Source organism: Epinephelus lanceolatus, chromosome 19, assembly GCF_041903045.1.
Source record: "Epinephelus lanceolatus isolate andai-2023 chromosome 19, ASM4190304v1, whole genome shotgun sequence".
In the NCBI taxonomy this organism is placed as follows: Eukaryota; Metazoa; Chordata; class Actinopteri; order Perciformes; family Serranidae; genus Epinephelus; species Epinephelus lanceolatus.
The window spans coordinates 6,548,004-6,566,628 of record NC_135752.1 but is presented as its reverse complement, the minus strand read 5'-3'; the positions used below and the strand labels follow the sequence as shown (position 1 = coordinate 6,566,628).

At 40.9% G+C, this 18,625-nt stretch overlaps 1 protein-coding gene across 1 annotated transcript in view; it reads right to left on the bottom strand.

Moving 5' to 3' along the window:
- Nucleotides 1-1,240: 1,240 nt before the first annotated feature.
- Nucleotides 1,241-18,625, bottom strand: part of dmgdh (dimethylglycine dehydrogenase) — a 28,462-nt gene continuing 11,077 nt past the window's right edge. The window contains exons 6-16 of the mRNA XM_033646429.2: nt 12,543-12,791; nt 12,253-12,451; nt 12,006-12,175; nt 10,926-11,079; nt 9,584-9,749; nt 9,357-9,487; nt 4,709-4,926; nt 3,476-3,633; nt 3,155-3,214; nt 2,175-2,309; nt 1,241-2,083 (exon numbers count right to left, since the gene is read on the bottom strand). Of these exons, the coding sequence (XP_033502320.1) occupies nt 1,871-2,083; nt 2,175-2,309; nt 3,155-3,214; nt 3,476-3,633; nt 4,709-4,926; nt 9,357-9,487; nt 9,584-9,749; nt 10,926-11,079; nt 12,006-12,175; nt 12,253-12,451; nt 12,543-12,791 (1,853 nt within the window). The 3' untranslated portion in view covers nt 1,241-1,870. The remainder of the gene's footprint in view (nt 2,084-2,174; nt 2,310-3,154; nt 3,215-3,475; nt 3,634-4,708; nt 4,927-9,356; nt 9,488-9,583; nt 9,750-10,925; nt 11,080-12,005; nt 12,176-12,252; nt 12,452-12,542; nt 12,792-18,625) is intronic.

Below are 18,625 nucleotides of genomic sequence, written 5' to 3'. Positions count from 1 at the left end.
CCAATCATATAACTGGAAACACAGCCAATCACATGACTGGAAACACAGCCAATCACGTGCATGTGTTGAAGCCCATTTGTGTAGTATGAGTATAATACATATTATACAGTAAATAAAACTGTATATACCTTTAATTTATTTGGATGAGAATTGAAGACATTAGTCCAAAAATTCAGATTAACTAAAAATGAATAGGGTAATATTTTTAATGACTGATTGTTTTAGTCCATTTTTAAGCCAAAAAAAAAAAGCCTCTAAATGTGCTGCTTTTGTCGATTTTAAACATCACTTCTGGTTTTTAGACTTTTCACTATTTTCTGGCAATTTCTAGATGAAAGGATTAATCGATTAAGAAAACAAACAGATCAACTGATAATGAAACTCATTTTCATTGCAGCCCTGAGAGGGATGTATTGATAGAGTTGTAGCACGTCTACCACTATTTTATTATATATTGCATTATAATGCTTATATAACTATGTAATAATATTATATTATTGTGCTTTTATGTTTATTATTATGATATGCTATATCATTGTATTCTATTTGATATCTATAATATCTGCCCTTTAGTGTGTGTGCAATGACTGTAGTACACAAGCAGGGGCCACTGTTGCCTAAGTGGTTTATTATTTTTTATGTTATTGTTTGTTTGGACTTGTCCCAACAGGTAAAGCACAGGTGAATTTGATAACACAGACGGTAGCTCAGTTCAGTTAAGTCACAGTAAGCCCACATGCACAATACCAGAGCCTCCCCTAAGTGGAATGCAGCCATCATTAATATTTTCAAATACATCTGTTTTACTCACTAAGGCATGTCAAAATATCTCCCATGAAAAAGGTCTGTTTAGTATTTAAGATAGAAAAACAGACTTTTGTAAAGTGGCATTTTAAAATAAAAATGTTATTGTACAAGTTTTACAAAATTCTACAATAATAATGAAGTTACAGTTTGTAATAGTTTAGTTTCAATAAATCTCCTAAATTACTTTTTCATTTATATATTTTTACCAATTTATGTAATTCCATACATTGTGACCATGATGGATTTTATTCTTGAGTTCACTCATCCATCACCATGAATAAAATCATCATCCTCATGTGATGTTTTTCAAACAGCGGTGTAATTTAAGTGTAATTTTTGGTCCCTGAGGTTTAAAAGGAGTTGTATACAGCATCATGAAGACTGACTCTGAGGAAGAGCAGAAGACAGAAAGTAGCAGAGACACACAAGCACCTAAAACAAGACAGAGTGCATTGCTTTAATTATGAAGGTATTAATGTAAACCACTTTAATTACACATTAGTTAAAAAAAACAACAACACAGATTTATAAAACAATCTTTATACAAGTTTGCAAGCGTTTGGTTTCTTTTGGCTATTGCTGTTCATATTGTGTGTGACATTTATCACAGTACCAATGTGCTCATATGAAAATAAAAACGCAGCACCATCATTTCTTTGAATTTCACATTAACACCAAGTCATTTTTCATTTTCAACAATCAAGCATCCTTCACAAAACTGCTGACCTGTAAACCATTAACATTCATAGAATTACAAAACCTAAATTACACCTTCAGCACTGTAAGGCATTGTGATGCAAGGACACTTAACAGACAGTTACTATTTCCCTGTTGCTCATAAACACATTCATAAGATGGACTAAACACTGCTGAACTTCACCCTCCTTAAGAGACACAACAGGAAGAGGAAGTTATGAAGTGATGCAACTCTTGTTCTTTAAACTGGCCACAGACAGATCAGTACATAGATCTTTTTTTTCTTTCATATAAGACTCTCATTGATACATCACAATAAAATTGTTCTTCATTAGCTGGTAAGAAACTGATAGAGTTAAGACTGTGCTTATGCTTTTCCCTTTGCTTTCTTCTGCAGCCGGGTCCGTGTGGGCTCTGTTAGCACCAAGGGCTCCTGGATGACCATGGCCGGGTATTTCCTCCCTAGCAGCTCTACCTCCACCTTCTGGCCCACAGAGCACAGCTCCAGCGGCAGGTAGGCAAACGCCAGGCTCTGCTGAGAGCTGTAGCTGTAGGCTCCAGATGTTGTGTTGCCGACCACCTGATGAGAGGGAAAACCGGCTCATGTGAGAATAACCACAAAATAACAAAAAATAAAGCGGGATCACTGGACAACTTTTGCTATTTCTAACCTTGCCATTGTGCCAGACTGTCTCGTTGCCCTCGGGGTCTATATCATCTGTATCCAGGGTGAGATAGGAAAGCTTTCTCTTTAGGCCCTTGGCTTTTATTTCCTGAAGGGCTGCTTTGCCAATAAAGTCAGCAGGCTAAACAAAGACAGAAACAGTGTTTATTCAGAGGAAAGAAATCCTGGAAAAGTGGATGTAAACAGCTTTTTACTGAGGTAAAAGTAGCAATGCCACAGAGCAGAAATACTTTGTTACACACAAGTCCTGCATTCAAACTCCACCTCCTGTGGCTCGGGAGGTAGAGCGGGTCGTCTACCAATGGAAAGATCAGCGATTTCTCTTGTTCCTACCATCTGCATGTTGAATTATCCTTGAGCAAGATAGTGAACCCCAAATTGCTCCCGATGGCTGTTCCATTGGTATGTGAGTGTGTTAAAAACTGAGTAGCAGGTGGCACCTTGTATGTAAATGTTTAAGATACTTGTTACTTCATTAGTTGATTCATATTTTGTATCAACAGTCTGTTTCAGTAATCTGAATCTACAAGTTACCATTTATTATTAAAGACTAAACGACCCAGCAGTATATCATTGAAATGAGCTCCACCTTTACCAGCTGCAACATTTAAGTGATGTACATATTAATGCATAATAACTATAAATCAATAGCACAAAATATATGATTCTGAAATGGACCATTCTGTAGTCTTTTGATACTTTATGTAGATTTCCTAATACTTCTGTACTTTTTCTAAAGTAAAATTTATAATGTAGGACTTTTACTTGCACAGAGTATTTCTACACTTTGGTACTGCTACTTTTTCTTCAGTAAAATTCTGACTACATCTTTAACCACTGATTCTATTATTTAATTAGAATTATTGATGCATTAGTGTGTACATTTCTTTACAATTACAGCTCTATGGAAAACATAAACAGTAAATCTACGTTTAAAAATGCACAACTAATGAGATGTATGGTCACCTTGTTCAGTTTGATGAAATAATCCAATCCAGCCTCCAGAGGGTTGGTGTCACAGTTCATCTGTAAAGAATGACAAAGTGATCTCATTAGCAAAAAGTCATAACCTGCTACTTAAAGGAGTAGTTCAACATTTTGGGGAATATTTTCTTTCTTGCCAAGGGGTGTATCAGAAGATAGATACAGCTTGCCTATTTAACAGACAGATATGAGAGGGGTTTTGATCTTCTCCTCTCACTCTTGGAAAGAAAGGGAATAAGGGTATTTTACAAACTACCCCTTTAAATCCCTTGCATGTGTGTGTGTGTGTGTCCATGTGCGTACCTCAGCCCCCCAACCTCTGAAACCCTTTTCCAGTCTGAGGGAGGACATGGCGTAGGTGCCGAAATTGTCGATGCCTTCATCTTTTCCTGCTTCCATCATGGCCTGGTACACAGTTGCCATGTTCTTCTGGTCCAAGTACAGCTCCCAACCAAGCTCACCTAAACACACATGTACAAAGAGTGTCATCCACAAGTCCACAAGTTAAAATAATAATCTGAGTATAATGATCTCAAAAGTATGGAAGTCCTTTCCCTCTAGCAAAAGAGAAAAGAAAATGGACTAATTATATAAAAATACAAGGCTGTGAGTAATAAATATTTTCATTATACAGTAAATAATTTGCCAAAATGTCCGACCAAATGTTTAAAACCCAAAGATACTTAATTGATGTAAACCAAGGAACCTGGAACTATTGACAGTTTTACAGGTTTTGCTTGCAAAACTACAAAAATGATTAATCTTTTATTTAAACACTTGCTGATTAATTTTCTGTCAATCTAATAAACTGATTTCTTGTCGCATCTTAAAATAAAAAAAATAAAAAAAAGATAACTTGAGTAAGTTAAGTATTTAACTGAAAGATTTGAGTTAGTTTCCTGTAATTTTGATTTAGTAAATCCAAATTTTGATTTTATCTCATGTAACTTTGATTTTGTATCTCATAGTTGAGATTAAGATATTCATAAATTCAAATTTTTTGCATGTCTGATTTTTTTAATTTTTTTTTTATTTGAAGAACTGGACCTCCATGGCTATGGGGTAATTTCACTTGGTTATCTGCCTTGTTTTCGTCTAGTTCAAGAGTAAAGACATTTTTACATCACTGATGGGGGGGAAGGTGATTATAGAAGACTGAAAAATAATTTTGTGGAGTTTAAATCAGTGAACCTCCTCCAGCTCAATTCAAACAACACCAAGGAAGATGTATTATGTTGCTGTACACTATCAGGCAGTTTCCCCTCTTCTTAATCAAGTGTAATATTTTGTTAGTCAGTGTTAGCAACTGATGACTGAACATATGCTGCTTATTACTGACATTTCCAAGTCCACTCTCAACCAAGTGACTTTTTTGTATCTCTTACAGCATTTTTCTTACTTGAGCCAAGTGAAACTATGTCGCCTCTCCGTGTAAGTATTTTCATTTGTTTTAATAAAACCAACAAAGGACTTATTCTGTTTGTCTGAATAATTGGTAAAAGCAAACAGGATGTAACTCTACTATGTGTGCAGCACCTGTGTAGGAGATCCTGATTGCTCGTACGGGAACACCAGCCAACTGGATGGCCTTGCAATGGAGAAATTTGAACCCGCCGTCACTCATATCCTCACTGGTCAGCTTCTGAAGAACTTTGCGGGAGTTTGGTCCTGCGATGCCCAGCACACCTATATCGTCTGTTACATTGCTGATGTCTACGTCATATCCACCGTCTGCAGCCTCTGCCTCTATCCACCTGCAGTGAGGTCAAATCCACAGAGAAAACTTTCAGCAGGCAGAGTGAGGATTTATGTACTGTATCATTTTTAGTATCTCTACATATTGTACATTTGAGACATGTCATTTTATTAGTCTGAGTCACAAATGCATTATACAGAGTTAAAGGTTAAAAGGTTCCCTGCAGGGGTTTTTTTAGCAGTGCCATGAAGCTTCAGAAGGTAGGAATAGATGTACAGCAATGTGCTAACAAAGGCAGGGAAAAAGAAGACTGTGAGCTAGTAAACAAAACAGGATTTAAAGTACTTAAAATAATCTGATTTCTAAATGTCTTGCGTGGAAGGAAATGGACTCAACTGTGCCTTTTGGTGAGTAGCACTGAATGTAAACATAACTTCATAGGGTAATATCTTTACCACACTAATTATTTCACATACTGCCACATCTCAGCCACGTGTGATGAGTTTCACAGAGTCATGTGACCTCCTTGAACTCTTCATCTGTAGCCTGCTCTCATCACCACTAGAGGTCGCTGCATAGCATGAAGCTGTCCTGGTAGAGAGTTGGTTATCATGAGGTAATGGAGATGAATGTTTTGAGATACTGCCTGCCGATTGGAGCAAATGATGGGGAGTTATGTTAACAGCTGCTGAAAGGTTTTAGGTTTCTGTGCAATAAAACAGACTGTGGGAGAGTTTTATTCAGCACAGCTTGGGACTCAACTCTGCCCAGGGTGTGAGTGATGTACTCTGTGTTCTCTGCTGAGTGATACAATAGCGTGTGTGTGTGTGTGTGTGTGTGTGTGTGTGTGTGTGTGTGTGTGTGTGCGTGTGTATGTGTGTGTGTGTGGTTTGGGTCGATATATGAAGACGCCACATCAAAACTGATATTCCTTGAATTGCAGTTTTTCAGAAAGCATGAAACAAAGCTTCTGGGTACTAAAACTATCCTTCAGTCCTACTTCTGGCACCCCTGGTACCGGAAGTAAACGTTTCACTCATATTTCTCCATAGACAATGGTAAGTTTCTACGACTTGGCTGGACATGAAACTCTACCAGTTGAATCATCAGTCGTATCAGATATAAAGTCAAAAAGCTACAAGCCTATGTACATAAACCATCATCTGAGATGATAACAACTCCCAAGGTGCATTTCAGCAAGAAACATCCAATCACAAAATCTAAATTTATTCATATGCACACATAGACTGTAAACATAATGGTCGTAGCTACCATGGCATCAACTATTGGTTTGCGGACTCTCGTTCTGAGGCCTTTTGGCTGTCACCATTTTGTTTTTTTCTGGAGCAGGAAGTGACAATTTTTGGGCGACAGGCTGGTGCTGTGGAGCAGCAAGGGGTGGATCTAACTGAGAAGCTGGGGACACTATTGGCAGACAGCCTGTCAGTCAAACTGACCCGTCCTAATCATCATCAGGTGTCATGAATGTTAAAATATAGCTATAGAGACCAAAATTGTATTTTGTACAAGTGTCCTGTGTTTCTATGTTATGTAAAACTGAGACATCATGATATAGGCCATGATGGAAGAAGTTCTCTAATCCTTTGCCTAAGTAAAAGAAGTCAGTGTCCTGAATTCAAAATGGTACTTAAAGGTCTAGCTTGTGGGACGTAGTGGCATGTCGCAGTGAGGATGGAGATTGTACACAACTGAAACTTCTCCTGTGTGCTGAGCATACTGGAAAACTGCAGTGGCCAATGCATAAACACAAAATCACAAATGGCCCTATCTAGAGCCAGTGTTTGGTTTGTCCTAATTGTAGAAACATGGCAGTGCAACATGGCAGGCTCTGTGAGACCTGCTCTGTATGTAGATATAAATGGCTCATTTTAAGTTAAAGAAAACCAAACAGAATACTTATCTTCAGGTGCTTACACACTAAAGAACATTACATTCTGCCAATAACTATAGAGACCAAAATGAAAAATTCTGATGACATAGTTTCTCTAGATGGCATTGCTCTGGCCTCTACCACTACTGTAAGAAACCTCAGAGTAATATTTGATCAAGATCTGTCTTTTAATTCTTATTTAAAACAAACCTCACGGACTGCATTTTTTCATCTGCGTAATATTGCTAAAATTAGGCCTATCCTGACCCAAAAAGATGCAGAAAAATTGGTCCACGCTTTTATTACCTCAAGGCTGGATTACTGTAACTCTCTATTATCAGGTAGCTCTAGTAAGTCCTTAAAAACTCTCCAGCTAATTCAGAATGCAGCAGCACGTGTACTAACAGGATCTAAGAAACGAGATCATATTTCTCCTGTTTTAGCTTCTCTGCACTGGCTCCCTTTAAAATCCAGAATTGAATTTACAATCCTACTGTTAACTTATAAAGCTCTAAATGGTCAGGCTCCGTCATATCTTAGAGAGCTCATAGTGCCATATTATCCCAGCAGAACTCTGCGCTCTGAGAATGCAGGGTTACTCGTGGTCCCTAAAGTCTCCAAAAGTAGATCAGGAGCCAGAGCCTTCAGCTATCAGGCTCCTCTCCTGTGGAATCATCTTCCTGTTGCGGTCCGGGAGGCAGACACCGTCTCCACATTTAAGACTAGACTTAAGACTTTCCTCTTTGATAAAGCTTATAGTTAGGGCTGGCTCAGGCTTACCTTGTACCAGCCCCTAGTTAGGCTGACTTAGGCCTAGTCCGCCGGAGGACCTCCTATAATACACCAGGCACCTTCTCTCCTTCTCTCTCTCTCTCTCGTGTCCTGTTACTGCATCTTGGTAACTCGGCCATTCTGGATGTCACTAACTCGGCTTCTTCTCCGGAGCCTTTGTGCTCCACTGTCTCTCAGATTAACTCGTATTGCAGCGGTGCCTGGATAGTGTGACGTGTGTGGTTGTGCTGCTGCCGTGGTCCTGCCAGATGCCTCCTGCTGCTGCTGTTATCATTAGTCATACTTCTACTGTTATTATACACATATGATTATTGTCACATACCTTCAGTACATTATTCTATGCTTTCTTTTGATTTTCACATTGGCTCGTCATCCTGTTTAATTTGTCTTCTGATTAAATCGGAACCGTTGAAACAAGTTGTAGGAAGTCTCTGCAAGTAATTGGTTGCTGGCAGACACTCTGTGCTGCAATAAAATGGTTAATCAGCAGTGCCGTGCACTGTAGAGCCGATGCCCTGCTGGTTCTGCCGGCGTGAATAGAATATAATGTCTATAGCCTTACTGTTGTGTACAGCCTTATAGACTGAGCTGAGTAGTGATGCGCGGGTCGACCCGTAACCCACGGGACCTGCAAATGGACCTGCAGGTCGGGCAGCAGTGATCGTCTGTTAAATCGGTCTGATTTGAATGATATTTTGACATTATTGGCTATTACTGTCATGGCATCCGAAGGTACTGATGCATTGAGCAGGTGACAGTCCGCAGCCGTTTAAAAAAAAAAGAAAACTACATTTAGCACCAAAAAAAAAATACGTTTAAAAAAAAAGTAAATAAAAAAACAAATATCGAATACCAAATTTTCATAACGAATACCTTCCCATAGAAACGAATATTGGAATATCAGAATATTTGGGTACAGCCCTACTACTGTCATTACCGTCTGTCCTGCATCTCTCTGTCTCTCTCTCTCTCTCTTTCTGTCTCATTGTGTCATACGGATTACTGTTAATTTATTATGCTGATCTGTTCTGTATAACATCTACTGCACGTCTGTCCGTCCTGGAAGAGGGATCCCTCCTCAGTTGCTCTTCCTGAGGTTTCTACCGTTTTTTTCCCCTGTTAAAGGGGTTTTTTGGGGGGAGTTTTTCCTGATCAGCTGTGAGGGTCCTAAGGACAGAGGGATGTCGTATGCTGTAAAACCCTGTGAGGCAAATTGTGATTTGTGATAATGGGCTTTATAAATAAAATTGATTGATTGAAATTGAGATCCCCCTAAGCAGTACACCTTTAAGTAAAAGTACAAAAGTATTATCAGCACAATGTAATTTAAAACATCAAAAATAAAAGTGCTCATTATATAGAATGGCTCCTTTCGAAGTGATACATTATTCTAGAACATTATATTATCCTATTTTATTGCTAATGAATACATATAAGTGGATTTTAATGCTGGAGTTCATCAATGTGCAGCTAATTTTAGTTACTTTGCATAGCACTAGGTAGATTGGTAATATAGAACTGCATCATGTGTTTGTGTTTATGTAAGAAGTAATTCATGACTAAAGCTGTCAGATAAATGATGTGACTTACAAGGTACAATATTTCGCTCTGAAATGTAGAGTATCAAAGGTATAAAGTAGCATAAAATGGAAATACTCAAGTGAAGCACAGGTATGACGTGTTTGTACTCAAGCACAGTACTTGAGTAAATGTACTTAGTTACAATACACTGCTGCAGGTACAATTATGAAAGCAAACTTGGCTACTACTATTCAGTGAGATGACGCTTATGTAGACAGTTTCACCTGAGGTCATGTCCCTCTGATCCTGAGCCTGTGATGAGCAAGAACTCTCCGGGTGCGATCTGGGTGATGGTGACCTCAGCAAAGACTCTCCCAGCAGGTGTCAACATGTGGCTGATATTAGTCAGGCCCACCTAAAAAAGACAGCACACAGAAGGATAATGAGTCTGAGATTGGCATGTCCTTCAAACAGCTCACACTGATGTGGATAAAGTGTACATGTGCTCAACCTTGGGCATGGTGTTAGCAAACAGTCGGTCCAGCAGCTTGTGCGAGTCCTTGCCCTTCACTACGAACTTGCCAAAAGGCGTCAGGTCGATCACTCCCACCTTCTCCATCACCAGCTTGCACTCTCTGCCAACTGGTCCGAACCAGTTGGTGCGTCGGAAACTGGGCCTGAACACAAAAATCAGTGATTGCTTTATATCTGTTGTTTTAATGACTACTATGTTTTTACTGACAACTTTTTTCTCACTGGTTCTTTTTTATTGGCTTCATAGCATAAAGCAATACTAATGTGGAAGTATAAAAAAACATTGTTTGAAGACTCAAAAAACTATTACAGCATATTAACAAGACAGTCTACAGCCACACTAAAACTGTGAGCGGGTGCTTGCAGTAGAGAAAAACTGCAAACTGACTGCATTAGAGAAAAACCAAAGTCATAAGGATTCCTCCTCTGAAAACAATGAATGCCTGAACAAATTTTCATGGTAATGCATCCAATAGTAGTTAAGATATCTAAGTCTGGAGCAAATTGTTGGACCAACCAGTAAGAACTGCCATTCCCTAACCATACCAATAGTGTGCCTAAAAAACACAACACAGCAAAAAAACAAAGCTGCTTAGCAAGATGATTGCAGCTTTAATATTTATACAATGACAAACCTCTGTGTCACAGATATGAGCCAAGTATGCTTTCCTGAGCATGCCACTGGTTTCTACACTCACAGGTTTGGCAAGACTCCAAACAGCCGCTGGGATTATGGCAAGAAATTTGTGATGGGTTGGTATATAAACAATGTCACGGCGCATATTTAGAGACTGAGTTCCTGCACATTGTGAAGGTCTGTCAAATGCAGCTACTGCCAGTAATCTGCATGTGTTGTTGAATGCTAACAGCTGTCCTTTCCCGGTGTGGTATCTAACTATCTCAATGGTTCTCTTGTGCTGCTGCTCAGAGTTAGATTATGTGTGGTAAACTCGTCTCCTGAGAGGGAGGGATCACTGTATGAGAACATGTGTTTGTGCTTTGTGCCAAGAACACTTCAACATTTATTCTAACAAGCATGCATCGCCAGCAGGACGTCCTCTATATGCACTGCTGAATACTCAAGAGTCATCACTATATTCTCCATCTTTCTCCACAGAGATGAGAGGGTACTGTAAATCAGGAACGCGGAAGTGGTGTGGCTCCAGGGCAGGAATGTGTGATTGATGGCTAATTAAAGGGTTGAAACAGCAGTTTGCAATTAAATAAACAGCAGTTACCAAACAAAGACTAAAATGAGTTGGAGAACATTTTGTTCCAGTTGGTGTATGATGGCTATTGTAGTCAACTGGATGCCTTACTTATATCCAATGTCATCTCCAGGTTTGTAGAACCAGTGAGGTTGCTCCCAGCCAGCGTGAAAGCCCATGGATGCTTTGTCTTTCAGCAGCTCGTAAACGCCACTTGTTCGGTAGGTTGGTCGACCGCAGAAGCGCTCCTCCTTTGGGTAACCAACTGGAGAAGCCGACATAATAAACACAGTTAAAAAGTTTAGTGATGTTAGTGATTTTAGGCCCTGAACACAATTATGGCAAAGTATTGCCTACCCTTCGTAATCTAGCTCAACATTTTGTACCTACTGTTCACAACCTTAGTATAATCTTGCGACCCATGTTAAAACAATAGTTCCACCAAATTTTTTCCATTTGAGAAATATCTCTAGAATTAGATCTTTTATTAATGTTAATGATACTCAAAATGTTATTCACACTTTTATCGCATCTTGTCTGGATTATTGTAATGCTGTATTTACATACCTTAGTTAGAACATGATTACACAACTTCAGGGTGTCTAAAACACGCCTTCCAGACTTTTAAACAAATCACACAGGCATGATCATAACTCCCTTATATAAGCTTCCCATCACTGGCTGCCTGTCTAAGAACTGATTTTAAAATTTTAGTCTTGACTTTTAAAGGCCCTGCATGGTATGGCACCGAGGTATCTGGCTGAGCTTCTAAATTACTACTCACCATCTGAAGCCCTATGATAAGGCCCTGTTAGCTATTCCACAGCCAAGGCTGAAGACTAAGGGTGACAGGGTATTTACTATATACAGTATTTTTACTGTTAAGGCTCCAACCCTTTGGAAGAGCCTACACTAGGAAATTCACTGCCCTCTTTTAAATTGTCTCTCAAGACTCACTTTTACCATCTGGCTTTGTCTTAATTATTTGATCTGTGTCTATGTTAGCATGTTACTTACTGACTGAACTGTATTTGATTGTTTTCCTGTTTTATTTTATTTGTCCTTGTGTGTGAAACACTTTGTTGCGGTAGTTTCACAGGTTTATATAAAAAAAAATTCTTATTTTTATTATTATTATTGTTGTAGAGGGCGTTATCCGATGAATGTGTGATTGTTTTGCATTCTTCTTACCCACATTGTTGAAGCCATAGGACTCTCGAGCTTTGGCGCACATGAATGGCACGTCAGCCCATTTGCCGTAGCGGTTGGGGTCACATTCAATCAGGTCGTAAGGAGGTTCTCCATTCCTGATCCAGTCACTCAGGAACTTACCAATACCACCAGCATGGATGATCCCGTACCTGAAAATAGTCCAAAGCTTTACATGATGAATCTGTCCTCTTGAAACTATCTACCAACCAACTGCCCAATCACATACCCAAAGCCAATGGCTGTCCAGTAGTTGCGAACTCCTTGGTGTGGTCCGACCATGGGCAGCAGGTCAGGGGTGTATGTGATGGGTCCAGACACTATGTTGATGATGTCAGCTTTCTTCAGCACAGGGACCATCTCCATAGCCATCTCAACATGCTCCATTATCCTGTCAAGATCCGACTCAAACAGCTCCTTACCGAAACCTGCAACAGCCACTCAGAAACAAAGATGTTAGTCAAAAGAAATAAAAAAATCAAAAGATTTTCAGATGATTCTGTATGCACAGCGACAGACCTGGAGGCACTCCATCTCTGACCCAGGAGTCCTGCAGCACCATCTTTTCCATCTTTTCATAAGGGCCAAACAGGAGGCCGTCTCTTTCCTGACGCAAGTAATAAGAGGCCTCAAGGTCCCTGATGACAGCCAGCTCCTTCTTCAGAGCCTTCACCTCTGGTACCGTTGCAGTCACTACATACTGGTGATGCACTGGGATGGTGGGATGTTCAAAACCAATCATGTTGCCCACCTCCCGGGCCCAGAAACCTGAAAAACCAACAGAGATGGTATTGTGATGGAAAATTCTGGTATTTAACCATATTTAACCTATAATGTGTTCTGCATGTAATGTATACCCGTGTTCTAAGGTTACTTGTTTTGATGAAACTGAACTTCTCACCTAATGATATGTGTTGCTCATTTAACCCCTACTGTGACAGCAGTGTGATATAAAGGAGGGGCCAGATGGAAGCAGGTTAAAGGTTACAAGCCAGGGAGGCTCCAACAACAAGTGTCCTTGTGGGCCTCAAGAGATGTTGTGTCTCAGGGATGCTTACTGCAGAACCACCTGCGTGCTATATGTTTTGACTATTGACATGCATGTGTTTTGGGAACTATAAAGATAGCACAGCTGAAGAACATCGAGGCACTTACTGACTGACTGTTCATGCTCTTGTATGTGTGTGACTCCATTCACGAATACTTATGAAAACTCAAGAAAGACAGACGACTTGTGAAGACTTTTTCTTTAAACTGTTTATTAAATAGACCAAAGTTGTTTTGCCACCACAAAACTGGCGACCACGAAGGGACCTCATCTGTGAGCGGATTCTGGAATTCTGGACTGAAGGTGTGAAGACTGTGCGCACAGCAAAAGCCGAGGCTCTTACAACCTCAAACGTCCCCACAAAGGAAGGTTGAGAAGAGGGCCTGACATCTAGAGAACCGGGATTCCCTTCACCGTTGGGGTCCAAAGAACTTGGTGGCTGTCAACACCTCCCTGTCTTTCCTGGTGAGTTTTGAGGACTGCGCAGGAAAAATCTTTTCCACCTACTGAGATAGGTTGGCAGACGTGCCAGGCACCATTTCTGGGAAGCTGAGTGCAGGAAAAGTGGAGAGCTCGGTTTAGGTCAGGGACCTATAGAAGTAGTGTAGGTTAGAAACCTAAAACGACACCTGATTATTTCAGCCGTTAAAGGCGGAAGAAAAGGTGGTGAGAAGCTGTCTGGGTTAAAGGAGAAGTAGAGACACTTGCTATCAGAGTGGAAAAGGCAGAGTGAGTGAAGCGTATTTTCTTTTATTTCCTTTTTGCAAGTTGTGCGCATTTTTGGGTAAAGGAAAAAAAAAGTCTTTAGAAGTGATAAGTTTGTGCATTTTTTGATACTGAGTTTTGCTTCAATAGTGAATTTTTCATTGATCGTTTTTTGTTAAATTTTCATTTCCACAAATTTGATTTACTTTTGATACTGCTAAGAAAACTGAGAGTTTGATTACAATGGGATCTGGAAAGAGCAAAGCCTCAAGGGGGAACACTGAGCCTGATTATGGCGCTACCAACGTGAGATTCATGGAGATTAATTATGGAAAGGAGAGCGTGGCCCAGTTAGATCCGTGGGTCAACAAGTGTTGTTTCCCGAGAACAGGCAGCCTGAGTGTCAAACAGCTGGAGGCTTTAGAGGTAAGGTTGACAGACTTAGAGAGAAAGGGTGTAAAAGGGAAGTCTGGAGGAAAGGTCAAGTTCCAGGCAGATTGGTCAGCTTTTAGAAGTTGGATGAGAGAAGCCAAGTATAGGCAGGGCCCCAAAGGTTTCCCGGCACAGTGTTCGAAGCTGGATTTGGACCTCGACTTGGCTCCACCTGTAAGGCCCCCACCGTATGTTGAACACCACGAACCGGAGGGAGCAGCTGGCCTCTCTGAATCAGCGCCAAGTGTAGAGAGAAAACCCATTAAGAAACCTTTACGGAAAGGAAGCCGCGATGTGCCATCACACCCGGATCCTGCCTCCGCCTCAGCCCTGCACAGCGGAAAAGCTTTCAAAGAAGGAGATGAGCGAGAGGAGCAAGAGGAGCAAAAGGAAAAGGCGACTGCTCCTATGCTGGAGGTGGCAGGTGGGAATGGGGAGACACAACTCGTGTACAGACCATGGCTGATGAGTGACATGTGTGAGGCCATGGCGACTCTGCCACACATGATAGAGGGAGGAGAGAAATTTGGAGATCAACTGCTGGTGTTGATTCAACAGCACAGACCGACCATTGATGAACTGAGATGAATGCTATCGCGGTACATGAAAAATGATTGGCGCAAGGTGGCTGATGTGTTCCCAGAACATGTAAATGCCAGGCTGGTCCACCATGAGTATATGAACTCTGACAATGCTGCTTACAGAGAAATTGTTCTTCGGCTGTTGAGAAGATTGAAAACAGAGTTCCCTGTTCATTTAGACTGGGGAAAAGTGGTGGCGGTTAAGCAGGATGCAGATGAGACTGTCTCTGCTTATCTATACCGCCTGAGACAAGCAGCGATGCAGTATGGTGGACTGACCGAACTCGAAGTTGAGGGAAAAGAGGGTGAAAGACACGCAACCCAACTGCGTCTGCTCTTCCTAAACGGAATGAAACCAGAGATCGTGGACATAGTTCGCCGGGTTTTCCTCACATGGCCAACAGCTAATCTTGCGGACATTGAGCGAAACACAGTAGGCGCAGAGGCTGAACTCCAGCGTCAGAAGGCTGAACTCCAACGTCAGAAAGAAGAGGAAGCGACAAGGAAGCCGGAGAGAAAGGACCGCCTCACTGCTACACTGCAGCTGGCCCAACTCCAGGAATTGGAGGGGGGACGGAGAGGAAAGTGGAAAGAGGAGTGCAAAGACAATGACCGTTGTTTCAAGTGCGGCAAAAAGGGACATTGGGCAAGAAACTGCGGTAAAGGTGGAAACAACAAGAAAAAAGCCAACCAACACTTCAGACACGTGAGAACACTGACACTAACACTAACACAAACACAGAAACATACAACATGCCCATCATGACTGATGCAGAGAGCGAGCTTGTTTCTGACACGATTCTGCACCTTGAATCTAAACAGAGAGACAGTGAGCATAGCAAAATGCTGGCTGATTTCTCAGCGGAGGCATACAAACAGATGCCTTGATACACACTCTCAGTTAACGGTGTTGAACTCTCTTTCCTGGTGGATTCCGGGGCCATAGAATCAGTCGTAAGAAGTTGTGATTTTCCTCCAAGTGCTAAACCTTTTTTTTTTTTTTTTGTTAAAGATATTTTTTGGGCATTTTGACTTTAATGGACAGGATAGCCAAGTGTGAAAGGGGGGGGAGAGAGAGAGAGAGAGAGAGAGAGAGAGAGAGAGAGAGAGAGAGAGAGAGAGAGAGAGAGAGAGAGAGAGAGAGAGAGAGAGAGAGAGAGAGAGGATGACATGCAGCAAAGGGCCACAGGCTGGACTCAAACCGGGCCGCTGCAGCAACAGCCTTGTACACGGGGTGCCTGCTCTATCCACTAAGCCACCGACGCCCCCTACAAGTGCTAAACCTAAAGTAACCTAGGCTATGATCACTACTACCTGCCACACAGAGCAGGCTGTCACATTGTGGGTACTGATTGCTGTACATGCACACCTGACATCACTGATAACATGACACACGTGGTTGCTCATCTTAATGACCTGGGGAAGAGCTATACTGTCTCTGTCCAAAGGTAACAAAATCTTGCAACCGGCAGCTCCAAATCTCATTAATTAAGACATTTTCTTATTCCTGTCTTTTTTTTTTTATCTGTACAAAAACTGAAGTGTAAAAAATAACAAGTGCAGTTGTGTGACAGAGCCACGTTACTGTAGCTGTTTCCACACTAGGTATATGTGTGTGATGTCGTCTCGTCTAGTTCTTGCCAAGAAAGCAAATTTCCCAAAATGTCAAACTGTTCCTTACTTCTTCCACTGTACCAGTCTCTTGGCAAAGTAGCAGGGCTGTTATGGTATGTTCTCCATTGCCTCAGTTGTTTATAGGGCCTTTAACATAAAGTTTATGTCTCCTGTTGGTGATGAATAAATGTGTTTGTTTGTAAGAAGTTACACCCCCTGCAACACCCCTCTTACACCATTGGTAGAAAAAGTTAGCTGCTGAATCAACAGGAAAAAATATTTCTTAACAGACCATGATCAGACCAGCAGATTTTTAATTACTGTTGTTTAATTACTGTCTCTTGAGATATAATGCTACCAGACAGACCAAAAACACAAGAAATTTAAATAACACTAATAATCATTTTGGATTTGTCAGAAACAACCAAGAACTCCTGCACAATGTTTATTACCTGTGCTCATTTTATAAAGTGAATGCATTTGAAAGTGGCAACAAGTAATCAAAGGTGTGTAAGAAACTCTGATTTTCCTGCAGTCAACAGTTTTTGATCCGACACACCTGTTAATAAGATTTCAAAGTGTGCAAGTACTTTGTAATGGTTGAGGACTGTGATTTGTGACACATGCATTCCTATACACAAAGACTTTACTGTCCATGAATAGCATGTAATTTACTAGCTGGTGTTATGTGATCTCACCTTTATGACAGACTGACAGAACAAAACCCAAAACATATGGTGTTTTGATAGGACTATTTCTTCAGTAAAAAGTAGTTCCATCTATCTGTAGAGCCACCAGGGGTAAATGAGAAAATATGTTTAGGTGAACACCAAGTGTAGCTGAACTGACCCTTTAATAAAAGAGGTTATACCAGTAGGTTAAAAAATGTATACAGGACAGGTCACATGCACCATCCTGTGATTTTAACGGCCAAAATGCATAGAGCATGGCACTGTGCTTCCATTATAATCAACTGACGTTGCTACACTGACCACTGAAACTGCTTCCCAGCATTTGGCGCATGATGGGTGTGTCACTAGGCGTGCCATTAGAGGAGGTGAGACACGCTGGATGCCCATGATTTGCATTTATAGCCTAGATTTGGCTTTATGTAAATGACAGACAGACACACTGTCTCTCGAAACACAATGCTGCACTACTGGAGTGCATTGCACAGCTGCTTACATAGACAATGAATGGGAAGCGTGGAAAAAACGGATCCTGTGGACACCTATTGTAACTGCACTGGCACCGCACGGCTCAAGATGATTTTTATGCAGCTGTTTTTTGGGGGGTTTTTTTACACTCAGCCATGCGACCCACCAACAGGTAAACACTAGGCTACATAGCACTGTGTAAAATACAAGTACAAATGACTGAAATAAATACCTCATTGTACCAGAGGCAATGTGAAGCAGCAGACCAACCTTGTGGGTTGTTGTACATTTTAGATTCAAATGAGCCAATCAGTTCAATGCACTCTGTATTTAAAATGACCCAGTTAATCAATTCAGTAGCAGTTAATACAGCCAACGCTTTCAAACCCTGCATTACCAACTACATTCTGCATTACTTGGCAAAACCCAACACACAAGCAATGAAGCTGGCAGCAAACATGTGCTACAAAGACGGAGTCGGTGTGGCAGGTTAAAAACCTTGCACCGCCCTGCCTATGTGATGCGTCTCATCCATGCCCTATGTATTTAAGCTTTAAGGCTGAGATTTGAAAGTGTACGATGCAATCATTCAGAAATAAGCACAAACACAACCAGTAACAGAACTTTTTGTAGTCACCACAAAGATCTCCTGTTGTTTTTTTTTTGTTTTTTTTTAACATCCTGGAATTTATAACAAAATAGAACAAAAAACAAAAAGCACAGGAACTTATAAAGTACAAATAAATCGGTGTGGTTTGATGAAAAGTTAAATGTACATTGTGTACACCTGATCAGCTCAAAACAGTTACGGCATACTGCGCTGCCTCGAGCCAAACCACCAACGTCATATGTGTTTTCTATACGACACCAGCTGACGCGTGAGAACAGCCTCAGAGGTTTAACAGTTATGGTCATTATGTAACTTGTGTAAATGTTCCACTGTGTTCAACAGCCAGTTCAGATATTAACAGCCACACAACAAATATGCTGAGCTGAGTCTGTAAGTCGGACATGTGGACTGAACAAAGATCAATGAGGACCTTGTGCCAATCCGGCCGCTGTGAC